Genomic DNA, 13932 nt, shown 5'->3' with positions numbered 1-13932 from the left:
AATCCCACATTCTTACATGATAATTTTTTTTTTAATTAAAAATTGCTACTTAAAACAGTTAAGACATTCAAATTAAAAATGTTCTTCAAAAGTTCTCACTAATCACAAAAAAATAATAGGTTTCAGTGAATAATATGATACTTTTAAAATTGTTGGGAGTTTGTACATGACTATTAGAGAAGATTCAATTGTCTCCAGTCAGTGCCTTCCATGCTTATTTAGAAAATGATGCAAAATGTCAATAAGAAATGTCACAGTTTTATTTAAAAATATAAAGTGTTTGTAGTCTAAATTCTTAATATTTGAAAATCTACACAAATGCTATTTTGTTTGAACACATATAAATATGTAGTCAAAGTTAGAGAATTATTAATTAAATTTTAATGATTTTAAACGTACAAATAACATAGTTAAAATGGTGATTTCTTCAAAAAGTTAAATATACAAATATTTTTAAATTTAAACGCAATTTGTCTACTACAGAATCTAGTCCATTATTTTCAGAAATAAAGTACAAATAATTTAAAATTAAACCTTTGTTTTGAGTTTAAGGTACTCAAATACTGTTTTTCTTTAAAAAATTTCTAGAAGAAAATAATAAAGTTTGGAAAAAAAATACTACTGTATAAGAATTTTTTAAAAATATAGCTAAACAACTGACCCAAGTTTGAGAGCTTGACCACCAGATCTTAAGCCTTCTTCCCCAAGAAGAGTGACATTTTCCTCTTGCATACTTGGATCGTGCATCTGCACATGATGAAATTCAGCCTATTAACAAATTCTACTATGTCACATGCAATTGGGGCCAAAAACCAAGAGGAAAATAGCATGCAGAGTAAGTGCAAAATGGTGCAAAATGGTGATAAAGTGCAAAATGGAAAATTAAAAAGGAATGACTAAGAAAGTAAAAAAGGTGTTTTTCTTTATGAAAAAGTATAAACTTAAATAGAAACTTGTGCATAAGCAAGGTAAAAATGTAAAATAAAAATTAATTGCAAATTAGTTAAATAATAAGGCCCCATTCTAAACCTATATACTATAAACACACATTTTTTATATTTCTTTTTCACATTATGATCAAGTTCATGAGCAATAGTTTAGCAGTAAAAGGGATTGAAAAACTTGTTTGCAATATTGCATTAAAATAAAAAATTGTCACGAAGAATCCATTATAAAACTAAAACTTATATAAGATGCACCAATATTTCATACACAGAAAAAAAGAAAAGAAATAGAGCCTCTTTTATACGACTAGCAATAACTGTGTCTTATCATATAATAAGTAAACCAAAATAATTCAAGAAAAATGCGTCAATGAACATTTTTCTTGAATTATTTACATGAACTTTGAAGGAGTGTTTTTCTTAGTGTCAAATTTTAAGATAAGATTATTTAAAATGTAAACTGTAATTCAGAACTTCATTTTGTAGAAAACTTTGCTATTTTCAAGACAATGTTGTAAAAGAAAAAAAATTAATCCATAATTTCTATCTACTGTGCAAAAACTTGTTTCAGTTATTTTTAATTTGAATTTTTGTTGCCATCTCCTTATTTTCTTCCCCTTTACTCCTCATTCTTTCTCTTTTCTGTGTTATTGACTCCCCCTTTGTTTTTTTCCTATGTATTTCTAACTCCAGGGCTCGTTCATCTTGAAATGCACTGATTTCATTTATTTATTTTGAGTATAATATTTCAAGAAGCTTTAAGCAAATAACATATATTTTTTTCAAATAATAACTTTATAAGAAAGGACCGTATTGTCATAATTAATATATTATCTTATAACTTAAAAAAAAATCTCAATAGGCATGAATTAAAATAATAAATAATTATGATTGGGTATAAAAATTGTTTATAGTTTTAAAGGGGTTGTTATATAAAACTATGTTAAAGTCTTCAAACTTCAAAGACATGACTATTGACTAAAACATAACAATTCAGAATGATGAGAAACATATTATATTTTAATTTTAGAAAGAAAAAGAAACTGAATGCAAGTAAAAGCAAATGGATTGAATATACAACTAAAAGGTACAATGCCAAACAAAAACAATATCATAGACTGAAGGAAAAGTGATCAAATGGCACTGTAAAATAAGTTTGGAGTGACAATAAAAAAAAAAATGTGAAAGATCACCAGGGGGCATTGAAAATGAAAGTCCATATGTTCATCTAAATATAGCAAACCCCTAGCTAATATTGAATAGGATCAGTGAGGTAACAGAACAGCCAGGTAAAATATTTCTAACAGCTAATTACCATAAATAAAGAAATAACCAGCTTCTTTAAGAAACTAAGCAATTTAACTGTTAGAAACTGTAAATCAAACTATTGATTATGAACTCATGAATTACTACATTAACTAACTACATTTGCTAAAACATTTAAAAATACACTGCATTTAAATTTTATATCATTTTATTTTAAACTCTTTTGCTGTTAACTGAAGAGAATGCTGTTACTAGAGAAAGAAGTTGTTACTAGTGCTCAACCCTGAAGAATAACATTTAGCATGTGCAGTAAGACACCTGATGCAAGTTGTGCAGTGAAACCCACTAAAATTAATGAGCAATGTAATAGTGATACAGCATGCAACAAATTAAAGAACAATTTCAAAATCGGCAAATTTTAATTTTGAACAGCAATTCATATTTTTTTCTACACACACATCTCTATGCATGTAATAAATAAAACAAAAATGATAAAGCATTACTTAAAGCAGAATAAGGTAAAATCAATTAAATTTCTTTTACAGACAATGATTTTATAAATACATACAAACAGGGGAAAAAAACTTTAAATACAGGGTCATACGCATTGCAAATACACTAAATCAGTTTATTTCTCTCAGCTTAACATTCTGTCAATGTAACTGCAAAAGATTTTAAATTAGTAGCTACTTTAACAAAATGTAGAGACATCACATCCAGGCAGAACATTAGTAGATTAATGAATTTCAAATAATTAATTTTAAAAAAAACTGAGTATTAAAAATTACTTTATATAAAAGTGAAAAGCCATGTTAAAAATAAAATAAATGTTAGGATTTGTAACTACTATTTTAGTAAAGTTAGGAGCAAAAGTAAAAATAATGATGTTTATTATCTACAAGCTGAGCAAAAAATAGATATATATTCCCTTGTATAAAATATATAATTTAAATTATGTCAAAATTTGTTCTAAATTTATCTTAAAGTTTAAGGTGTAAATTAATTAATCTAAATTATTGTTTCTGCATTAATTTCTAGGAAAGTGCCCAACTAGGGATTAATCTGGTAACCAATCTATGTTGAAAGTTAAAATATAAACTTTGTCAATCTTTTATTAATTAAATAATCCTGGTCACAACCCCAGTGTCACACTTGCCATTCACTAAGTAATACCATCAAATTCAATCCAAAGAAATAACATCAATCTCAAAAATATTTTTTCAAATTACTGTTTCCATTTACTATGCTAAACTTTCAAATAATTAAGTACAATACAGCCATTACATAATTAAAAGCAAGCTGATTTAAGTCTCCATGAACAATTTATAATCCATTAAGATGTAAAGCTTTGAAAACAGATTTTCACTGGTAAAAAAAACAATTCATATCACAATGTGATTTTTTTAAAATTTCTTTTAGTAATCCTTTGGATAAAATTTAATTTTATTTCTTGTTTTAATTAAATTACTTTTAACAGCAAGAATCAGTTTTCCAAGCTTCTCATTTTAATGCACTTTTATTGGTTTTTATATTGTAAGAGAAGACTTAAATCACCTATCCATTGACTGTGATGTTAAATATCCTATCTAATGACTGTGATGTACTTAATTATGTGAAAGTTTGTCAATGCAAACAGAAACAGTAATGATATATATTGAAATTGAAAATATTACTTTAGGTTGAATTAGATGGCATTAGTTAAAAAATGGCAACAACTACAATATAACAATTAGCATATCAGTAAATTAAAAAATACAGAAGATATAGAATAGACATCATCAAAGCAAGTTTAATATGTAAATCTATCTAGCATCTATCATTTGCATTTTAAAGCTAAAAATGCAATTTGTGAGAAATTCATAAACAAATATTATAATTACCTCATCAAAAAACTGTTGTGTTTTTCTTAAAATATGTTTCAACTCAGTTAACTCTAAATAAGTTTTTTTCAATGCTTCAGCATTTGTATTTACTTCTCGTAACTCATTCTCCAGTTTTTCAAATGTTGCCTGAAAACAAAAACGAATTACAATAAGTTTTTAATAAATAAATGTGAAATAAATAATAAATAAATGTTAATAAATCTTTTAATAAATTAATGCGAAATAAGAGAAAAAAATTCCTGTGAGTGAAGTAAAACCAAGAAGCATAAAGAAGATTTTCTGATAATTTTAAGCTCATTTATACAATAAAAAGTATAATTTTCATAAGCAATAGTGTTTTTAAGAATAATTCACAGTTTTATGTAATTTTATATTATGTGCAATGTTAAATCTTGATGCCAAAAACTGTGGTGGGTTCTTGATGCCAAAAACTGGTTAAATCAGACAAAAACTTAGAATGATAGTCACTAAAACATAATGCATATGCCCTTTTTGATTGAAGGGCTACTTGCACAGCAGGTTGACTATTGAAGATCTATATTGATTCATACCACAGGGATGAGTTTTGTAAATAACCAAAAAAGATGAAAATAGAAATCCAAAATCACTTTTTAAATAATTGAACAATACCTCATGCTTGAGCAAGAAAAAGGTGTATGTAAGGAGCATTTATCCACAGAATGTTATCAACGTTTTGAGTACAGTAAATATTTATTTAAATCACGCGAATACAAATTCTGATACTTGATATAAAAATTCAGTGAATACAAAATTCAATCTTTGATTATAAAACTGTGAGAATACGAATCGAGACATTTGATTTAAAAATCTCGATAAAACAAATCTCAATATTTGATTTTAAAATTGCATGAATACTAATCTGAATATTTGATTTTCAAATTGAAAAATACAAATCTTGATATTTGATTTCAAAATCACATGAATATGAATCACGGCTTTTCATTTTAAAATCGCCTGAACACAAACCTCAATTTTTCATTTTAAAATCCCGATTTTACAATTTCCGATGTATAATTCTTTAAGAATGAAAACTCAATAAATTTATTTTGCTAATATGAATTAGTGAATAGCTATTAATATAAGTCAGTGAGAAAAGAAGTATATCCAAAAAGTATTTATTTAAATGTATCATTAAAAATTTATATAAATATATATATATTTTCAACAAAAAAAAAGATTTTACTTCTTTATTGTGTTCAGATGCTCCCGCGGACCTTAAATCAGTAGTTGGTGGGAAGCAGGTAGTACAACCTAAGCTTTATGACATTTTAAGAGTTTTGAAAGTTGCTAAAATCAGTCATGAGATATCGAAGAAAAATTCTAAGTGAGAAATTGTGGATAAACAGCACTTAGAGTTAATTTAACCGATTTTCTGCATAATTAAGAATTATTCAGGGTTAGAAAATTATTCAACAGGGATTGTGTAATCTTTATTTGACATAGTTCCTATTTTCAATCAAATATGCATTTTACTTACATACAAGATGCAATATTTGGTTAAAGAGGTGATGCATTTCAATGATATAAAAGAGTATCACCAATATCGAGATTAAGTGTGGACTTACGCCATACCACAAAAAAAACTTAGTTAACCATAAAGTTTCAATTGTTGGAAAAAAAATCAAAATGCAAACAAATTATTGGAACAGAACTTTACCATTGTATGATCCTAAGTTATCTTCTCATAATTTATTTTCATTTTGATATTTTGAAATTTTCCTTTCGTCATTTGAAACTTCATGGACTACTCTAGATTTATAAGTAATTATTTCTATATTTTAAACTAGTTATCGAGGTGAAAGAGAATTTGAGACGAAAAGTTTTTCTTGTGGTATGGCGTTTTCTTAATGTTGTATGTTTAATATACCAGGTAAGTACACTGTTATTTCATTTACTTTAAGTCCATTATCACAAAAATACTAATTAAAATATTTTTGCAACTCAGATTTGACATACATTTATAAAGACTTTTAGAATGTTCTAGAGCAATCTGTAGGTAAAATGCTGGAGATAAGTAAAATTAAGTTTACATACAATCTTTGATAATTTTAAAATGGTAAATTATTATTTTTTTCTTTTTACTTCTAGATCAATCATTTCTCTGGGCTGTGGAGCTTCAGGATTATCTCCGAAAGACATCATTGCAATGCTATCTTTCTTTATTTCTTTCTCCAAGAATCCTTTAAATAAGTAAGTGAACAATTTCAATAAGTTAAATATAGAGAACCATTTAAAATTAGCAGCATATTTTTTAATCACTACAGAAAACATAAAAACAAAACAAGTCACATGAATTTCATAGATTAATAAAATATTCAATTAGATAGGAGAGGCAAAAATATAGTAGTTGTAAAATATAACTTTACCATTAAAGCTATACTAACAGCTACATAATAAGTTTCAATATTAGTAACTCAATTCCAGTTATTATAATAAATACAAATAAAAACATTATTTTACTATAACTACTACTTCTTTGTAAAATATTTTATAGAGTGGTAGACATTTAAAAACCAAAGCTTTCAGAATTTTTTTTAATTTTGACTACATTTTAAAAGCCCCACCACGAAAGAGCTGGAACAACGTGGCATTGCATATGAACTTTTAAATCATTTATATGTAGTGGTGTCGAAAATAAGTTAAAATGATTAAAAAATACAAAAGCAAAACAGAAACAGATAGAACAAGAAATTAAAATATGCAAATGGAAATGGATTAGTCATGTTCTTACGTAAACCTAAAAAATTTAAAGTAAAACAAGATTTTGATTGGGACTCAGAGCAATAGAAAAAAAGGAAAATTAAAAATACTTGGCTCAGGAGGATTCTAAGTGAATTGAAAACAATAGGAAAGACATGGAGAGAAGCAAAATATCTGGCCACCAATAGAGTGAGAAATATGATAAGAAGCTCTGATTCGGGGTGGAGAGAAATATGTATAGATGAATGTACAATTTGTTACATTGTTTGTATTTTTGTTACAATGATGATTTACAAAATTCGGAAAAGGAAATAATTACTGCATTTTTCCACAGACAAAATGCGAGAATGTCGCCCATAATATTAGAATAAAAAAACATATTACATTTATAATTTTAATACAGTTCTATTCTACTGGAGTAGGTCTTCTATTCTCTAATAAACACAATTCTTTTGTTGCTTTAAATTAGCAATTATAACTATGAATTAAAAGTAGCTTGAAGAAAGATATTAGTACAAGGAAAAGTTAGCGCAGAAAGCCTGAAAAAATTCTGCCTCATGTAATCCTTCTGAAAACAACAAAAATTAATGTACAAATTTAAAGCTTTTTTTAAGAATCTTTTAAATAGATAAATCTCTGCATCAGAAGCTTATACATGACAAAAGCTGAGTGATAACTTAGAAATGTTTCAAGAATTTTATTTATTAAAAATAAATAATAAATTTAAACAATTAAAAAAAAAGCATTAAAGATAGTTTATTTTTGTCATCGAAAAAATTAATATAAGTGTAATACTGCCATCTAGTTATTATATAGGATTAAATATTACTTTGGAAGCTTTGGTTTTGACCATTATGTATTTAGAAGCATTTTCATGAAGAAATCACTTTCACTGCAATGCCACCATGCATTTAAAGGGTTCTAAATTGTAAACAAAACTATTAAAAGAAAAGCAGTTAAATCTTACTTAATTTTCTTTCCATTTCATCACATCTTCGCACTTCATTCACAAACTTTCTTTGGAAAGCATTCACATCAGGATTTAACTATGTACAAAGTAAGTTTCATATAAAACACTTTAATAAGTAAAAATATCAGAAAAAGAAAACTTCAGTAAAAATTAGAGAATAAGTTCATGATATTTTACAAATTGTTTTCTTCTAATATACATATAAAAAATACAATAAATTATTTCAAATTTTTAACCTGAATGTGTGAGTTACCAAAATTAAAGAAATGCTTGACAATGTTGACATTATAAAAAGCTGGAAGATTTGCTGTTGGTAAACTAGATAATCTTAAATTACTACAAAAACTATCAGTTTCTTCACTTATATTGTAATATACTATTGCAGTTTGAGTTCATCAACTTCAATTTTTAAAACATAGAAAGCAAAAATTTTAAATGAGTAACAAACTTAAATACATAATACAATAATAAAAATAAATTTAAACATTAACTATAAAATCTTGACTAAGAATATTAACTATCAAATCTTGGCAAAATAATCAACACTGTACAATGAAGAACTTCTTCAACATTTGTAGATCTGATCAGCACTTAGACTTAAGTGAATATACGGTCTTACACAAATATGTTGTAGGAAAGAATAAAAGACGAAGAAGTTTCAAACATATTCAGAAATTATTTGTCTGAATTGCCACATCATTATTTATTTTAAGATACTTTGTGTAAAAATATTTGATAATAGCAAAAATACTGCAATAAAATAAAATAAAATATTAAAACAGCTAAAATTTTTAGCACCCTTAGATCTTGTGACCATCAATTTTAGATCTTGTGACCCACAGTTTAAAAAAACTCTGGTCTAATGCAGCACTTTTGTGAAGATAATTTCCCAATTTTTAAGTTGATAGTTCTATATTTTTTGAATCAGTTTAAGACAATTATTTAACTTTCTTAGTAACGTGAGAAGAAAATGAATTTTATTTTTTAATGTAACATCAATAATAGAAATTTGTCATAAAACATGATTGTTAGCTTGGTGTGAACCTTAGTGAAAGCAAATTTTCGAAAATGCAGATAAGAAAGTAATGTAAATTAGGGGGATCCAAACGAGTATTAAAAATAAAAATTTAAATTATATATGAATAAAGTTAAGCAACATGAAAAAGAGCACAATATTGGCACATAAACAGACATACTAGAGTGTTGGTTCTTAATTGAGAAACATTCTTCAGTGTAAAAACACAAAGCAAAAGATGAAACTGTATTCTCCACATCACATTCTGATATTTTAAAACTAAATATGATTTTTCAATAATACAGCTTTGAACATTTTTTAGCAAATGTTTACTTTGAACAGCAGGTAAATTGGATCATAACAATCACATCCCTGCAATTAGAGTTTTTTACAATTAATAAAATTAAATTTATACATACATCTCTAAATTGAACTAGACCTAATTCCCCAAGCTCTGAAACGCATGCATAAGCTGCCTCAGACTGTAAAAACAGCTGACAAAGTGTCATCTCCTCGCTTCGGAACAGGGATCCCATGGTTGAGCAGAATATACGTCAAGATCTTTGTATCAATAATAGATCGTAAGTTACCACATTCTAAATTAATAGAAAAAAAATTACTTAACTAAACAATCTTAAAAGATATTCAGATAGGAAGAAACATAAAAATATGGTAAAATTAATAAAAATGTAAACATCACTAATAAATCGATCGATATGATCAAATTACAGAATACGCCTTTTATTGGTAGTCAACAAAGCAAATAATAAAGTAATTCACAATTTGTTTATTACATCATTTAAAGGTCTTTATTTAAGGCAAGAACTACTTCTCTAGTGGAATATAATTGAAATTTTAACTAGTTCCACTATAGCTGAAACGGAAAAGAGAAGATTTTTACGGTACGGCAGACAGCAGTTAAGAAAAAGTAACGGTTACAAGTAGCAAAAACTAAAATAATTGACAATCGAAATGGACTACAGGTGGCGTAGCGTAGAGCAGAAATCTCTACCTATGGCAACACTTCACTTGCTTCCACCCTTAGTGGAGAGTGGAGAAGTTTTATTTTCTGTCTTTATTTTCTCTCTTTTTAATATGAAAAAATGTAATTTTTTCTCTGTGTTATAACAAAATAAATATATTAAATAATTAATATAAGTAAGAACGTGTGTAAAATAAGTACAAATGAAATAAGATTAAGGTATAATATTAATTATTAAAAACACTAAATAACAAAAAATAGAAGAAACCGATGTATTGACACACTTTTCAAAAGTTATTTTTTCATGAGTTATTTCCTTACTATTTTAACAATTGAACAATTCTCGAATTGTCTCGTAGATTCATCGAAATTTAAGTTTAAGAAAAGACAAATATTTTAATGTTTACAATTTAATTTCAAAATTAGTATTCATACAATTCAACGACTACGACTAGAATAAGGATGGTAAAAGGAACTAAAAGGGGACGTTTGTGGTAAAATGAATACATTCTAAAATTGGAAATTTATTTATTTGGCGTAAAAACGCAATAATTTAATTAAAGATCATGTCTGAAATAAAAACGGCCAAAGAAAATTATAAGATGGTCATTCTGGTCAAAAAGTGGCCAAACGAAAGAAGTTAGTATATTATAGTTTCCTCATTTTCGGAGCTAACTTCACGCTTCCTCCAAGCCTTATTTATAAGAGTACAGCTGAAATAAGGGTGGTCAATGAAACTGAAAGGGTGTCATTTGTGGTTAAATGAATGCAGTTGAAAGTTTAAATTTTCCTGATTTTCGGGGGCTAACATCCAAGCTTCCTCCAAACCTTATTTTTGTGATTACAACTAAAATAAGGGTGGTAAAAAAATTAAAAGGTGGTCATTTGTGGACAAACGAATACAATATAAAAATTGAATTTATGTTTATTTAGCCTAAAAATTCGAAGTTAGCCCCCGAATTTATGTTTCATGATTATGTCCTAAATGAGAGTGGTTAAAAAAATTTAAAGTTGGTCATTTATGAGCAAATGAATGCCATTTGAATTTCCTCATTTGCAGGGACTAACATCCCGCACTTAAAATCTATGCGATTTATTGCAATAACTCTGTCAAAGGTACGATCAAAAATCTGAGCACAAATTCTATGACGCTCTGCATTTTCCGTCGTCTATGAAGTTATTATTCATTAATGATCAGAAAAAGACGTGTATTTTAAAAGGTATAAAACATTTTATGTCATTTTAAAATCATAATTTTTAATCACAACATAATTTTGAAGAGTTAAAGAGACGAAGTAATTACAAGAAATTAAAAAATGGTACTATTTTTAAAGGGTTACCTCAAAAAGCTATTCATCTTATTAAAATTTTTAATTTTGATTATCAAAATTACATAATTTATTTTCACGTAAAATACTGTATATCATGCAGGGTGTTCTGTCTTCACATCTAGCACGTTGTAACGGAGGTAAATTGATATTTCAAAGGAGAAAAAAAAAACTTCATCGTTATCGAATCAGTGGAATTAATTGTAAAGTATAAGTGCTATGAAAAATATAAAGCCAATTTGAATGGCTGAGACTCTTGAACGTGTCACGTTGGAATCACCTTCAAAGTGTTTTTTTCTCTCTCGTAATCACACAGGTTTTAATGTTTTTAGTCAGTTCCACCTTAATCAGTCATGGTTCATCCAATTTTCATAGTTTTCTTTTCCTCTCTTAACTATTAACTTACAACCCTTAATGTGTATACTCTTCTTATTCAAATTTTATCAAGGGTTTTAAATCATTATACATTAAGGTTGAACTTAATGGAATGCTCTGTTTAACTCGAAACCCTTTCGATGATTCTAAACAGTTGTTAAAAAGTTGTTTTTAAATGAAAATATTACGACAACCAGTTTATTGTGCAGAAGGCTGGAGCTGAATGATTCGAATGTAGTCAACGAACTCCATCCGAATTCAAACATATTACGCTTGATAATAAAGAGCGTTAAATCCGACGAGCGAAAAAGAAAAAAATAGCGATATTACTAGAACAGTTCGTGGCTGGAGCGCGTGGATTTTATTTTATTTTATAACTGTCGTTGAACAGCTGACCCAATTTAGGGATCACGGCTACCAACGTTCAACTCCGTAGCCTTGTAATTTTGAACCCAATCCAGATGACAAGCGAACTTTTATAGATTGTCCTGGGAAAAACTGTATAAGTACTATCCTGAAGAAGTACTGGGAGAAATTTGCCTTGGAGAACTTCGCTATAGAATTTGGAAATAACCTGCAATTGCGTAGCACGTAGAGAAAAACCATGAAAACTTTCATGTTTAGCCAGACAGCAAGGAGACTCTAACCCATAATCTGTATACGGTTGAGGATAATTTACGTCAGCACAGTGGTCGGTGCGACCGGGTGCGAAATTTGTATCGACCAGCCATCACTGGACTTCGAACCAGCGCCACCTCATCGGGAGGCGGGTGTACTATCCCCTTAGCCGCAACCAGCTCCGGATTGCTGGTCGATCAAACCCTTAATCGAATTTCCAATCGCCATCAGTACTCACTGCTGTTGATTTTCATACCATCGAACCTTTTAGGATTACACGTCTTCATTTTAAAAAGTTTAATATAATACCTTAACGCTAGTTTCGTGTACAAAATGAATAAATAATGAAAATGTTACCGAGTTTTCACTTAATCGTTCTCATTTATCTGCGAACTCATTTTCCTGTTATATAACTAAAGTTTCCCTTTAGAGTATGAATAGCACCAACAATAGACGGATCACCTAAATCAGCACAGCAGTAAGTTGTAATTCTGGGATGTCCCAATAATTTTGTCAGGAGAGCAGTCCTAAGTTTATAACCTTTAATGATAATTTTATTTTTTGCGTATCTCGAAAACTTCTAAAGCAATTTGAAATATTTTTGCGCTCAGTTAAATGCTCCGTTTATCTAAAATTAATTCTAGGCAAAATATAACTAATGGTAAATATTTATCATTTTATTTATTAATGGTCTTAAAAAATTGAATTATAAGGAGAAATTTTTTTTAAAAATGCAACTTTTCGATAATCGATCGATTTCTCTGAAATTTTGCTATTTAAAATTGCATTCTTTAAAATGATGTACAAAAATTGTCTACTAGACAAAATTTTTCCGACTAATATTAAATAAAAAACTAATGATCATTTACTAAAAGATATATTTTGAATGGAATTATATTTGAATAAACGAATTTTACAATTGCAAAAAAAAAAAAAAAAATGTTTCAATTCGCTTAAAAAGTATTCAATACATAGCCAAATACACAAAAAATAAAATAAACATTAAGGGATCTAAATTTTGAAACTCTCTCCTGTCCAAACAATTGCAACCGCATTTCCAAAATATCTTAGGGATCAAAAATCCAGATCCCTCAAAAAAAGAAGAAAAAAAGAAGTAGGTTTATTCCGAATAAGTGCATCAAGTGTCAGATTTAGTAAAAAAATAATTACTGTAAAGACTGTGTATTTTTTGTGTTAAAAGGGCGTTTATATTCTATTTCTTTACGTTTTGAAAAGCATTAAAAGCATTTAGAGGTTAAATAATGTTTTAGGGAATTCTGGACCTCATTTCAAAACAACTTAGTGTTAAATCGTTTAATCCTCATTGTAAGAATTATTTGTATTTGTTGATGCTTACACGGTCACTGCTACTTTATAACCTGGATTAATAGTCCTTTGTTTTGTTTTTTTAAATCAAGTGGAGAACTGTATTCTTTCTTCTTTGAATAAATCAGCTATATTTTAACTGGGAATAAAAAGTACATTGAATGTTTAACTTCTTGATCATTTTTATCAACATTAATGTACTCAATAAAAGCTAATTTAAAAAAAGGACCTGTTTTTGTACATTGCCTTCAAAAATACTGCAAGTAAAGTTTCGTTTCATTTTTGCATACTACGGCAGGTCACTCAACTTTTTTTAAAAATTATTATAATTAATTTAATTCAGTTGTTGTTGTTGTTAATTTACGTCGCACTAGAGCTGCACAATGGGCTATTGGCGACTGTCTGGGAAACATCCCTGAGGATGATCCGAAGACATGCCATCACAATTTTGATACTTTGCGGAGGGGATGGCGCCCCCGCTTCGGTAGCCTGACGACCTGCACG

At 27.9% G+C, this 13932-nt stretch overlaps 1 protein-coding gene across 2 annotated transcripts in view; it reads right to left on the bottom strand.

The window, feature by feature from the left end:
- Nucleotides 1-9738, bottom strand: part of LOC107446056 (V-type ATPase subunit a family protein Vha100-1) — a 31581-nt gene extending 21843 nt beyond the window's left edge. The window contains exons 1-6 of one of the 2 annotated variants that reach the window (XM_043046577.2): nt 9594-9738; nt 9219-9395; nt 7782-7860; nt 6197-6294; nt 4091-4219; nt 662-768 (exon numbers count right to left, since the gene is read on the bottom strand). In XM_043046577.2, the coding sequence (XP_042902511.1) occupies nt 662-768; nt 4091-4219; nt 6197-6294; nt 7782-7860; nt 9219-9335 (530 nt within the window). In that variant the 5' untranslated portion in view covers nt 9336-9395; nt 9594-9738. The remainder of the gene's footprint in view (nt 1-661; nt 769-4090; nt 4220-6196; nt 6295-7781; nt 7861-9218; nt 9396-9593) is intronic. The other variant, XM_043046578.2, reaches the window with a different exon arrangement.
- Nucleotides 9739-13932: the final 4194 nt, after the last annotated feature.

The sequence above is a fragment of the Parasteatoda tepidariorum genome, chromosome 3 (genome assembly GCF_043381705.1).
Source record: "Parasteatoda tepidariorum isolate YZ-2023 chromosome 3, CAS_Ptep_4.0, whole genome shotgun sequence".
Classification (NCBI taxonomy): domain Eukaryota; kingdom Metazoa; phylum Arthropoda; class Arachnida; order Araneae; family Theridiidae; genus Parasteatoda; species Parasteatoda tepidariorum.
Note: the sequence above shows the minus strand (reverse complement) of the source record. Positions and strands in the feature narration are given on the sequence as shown.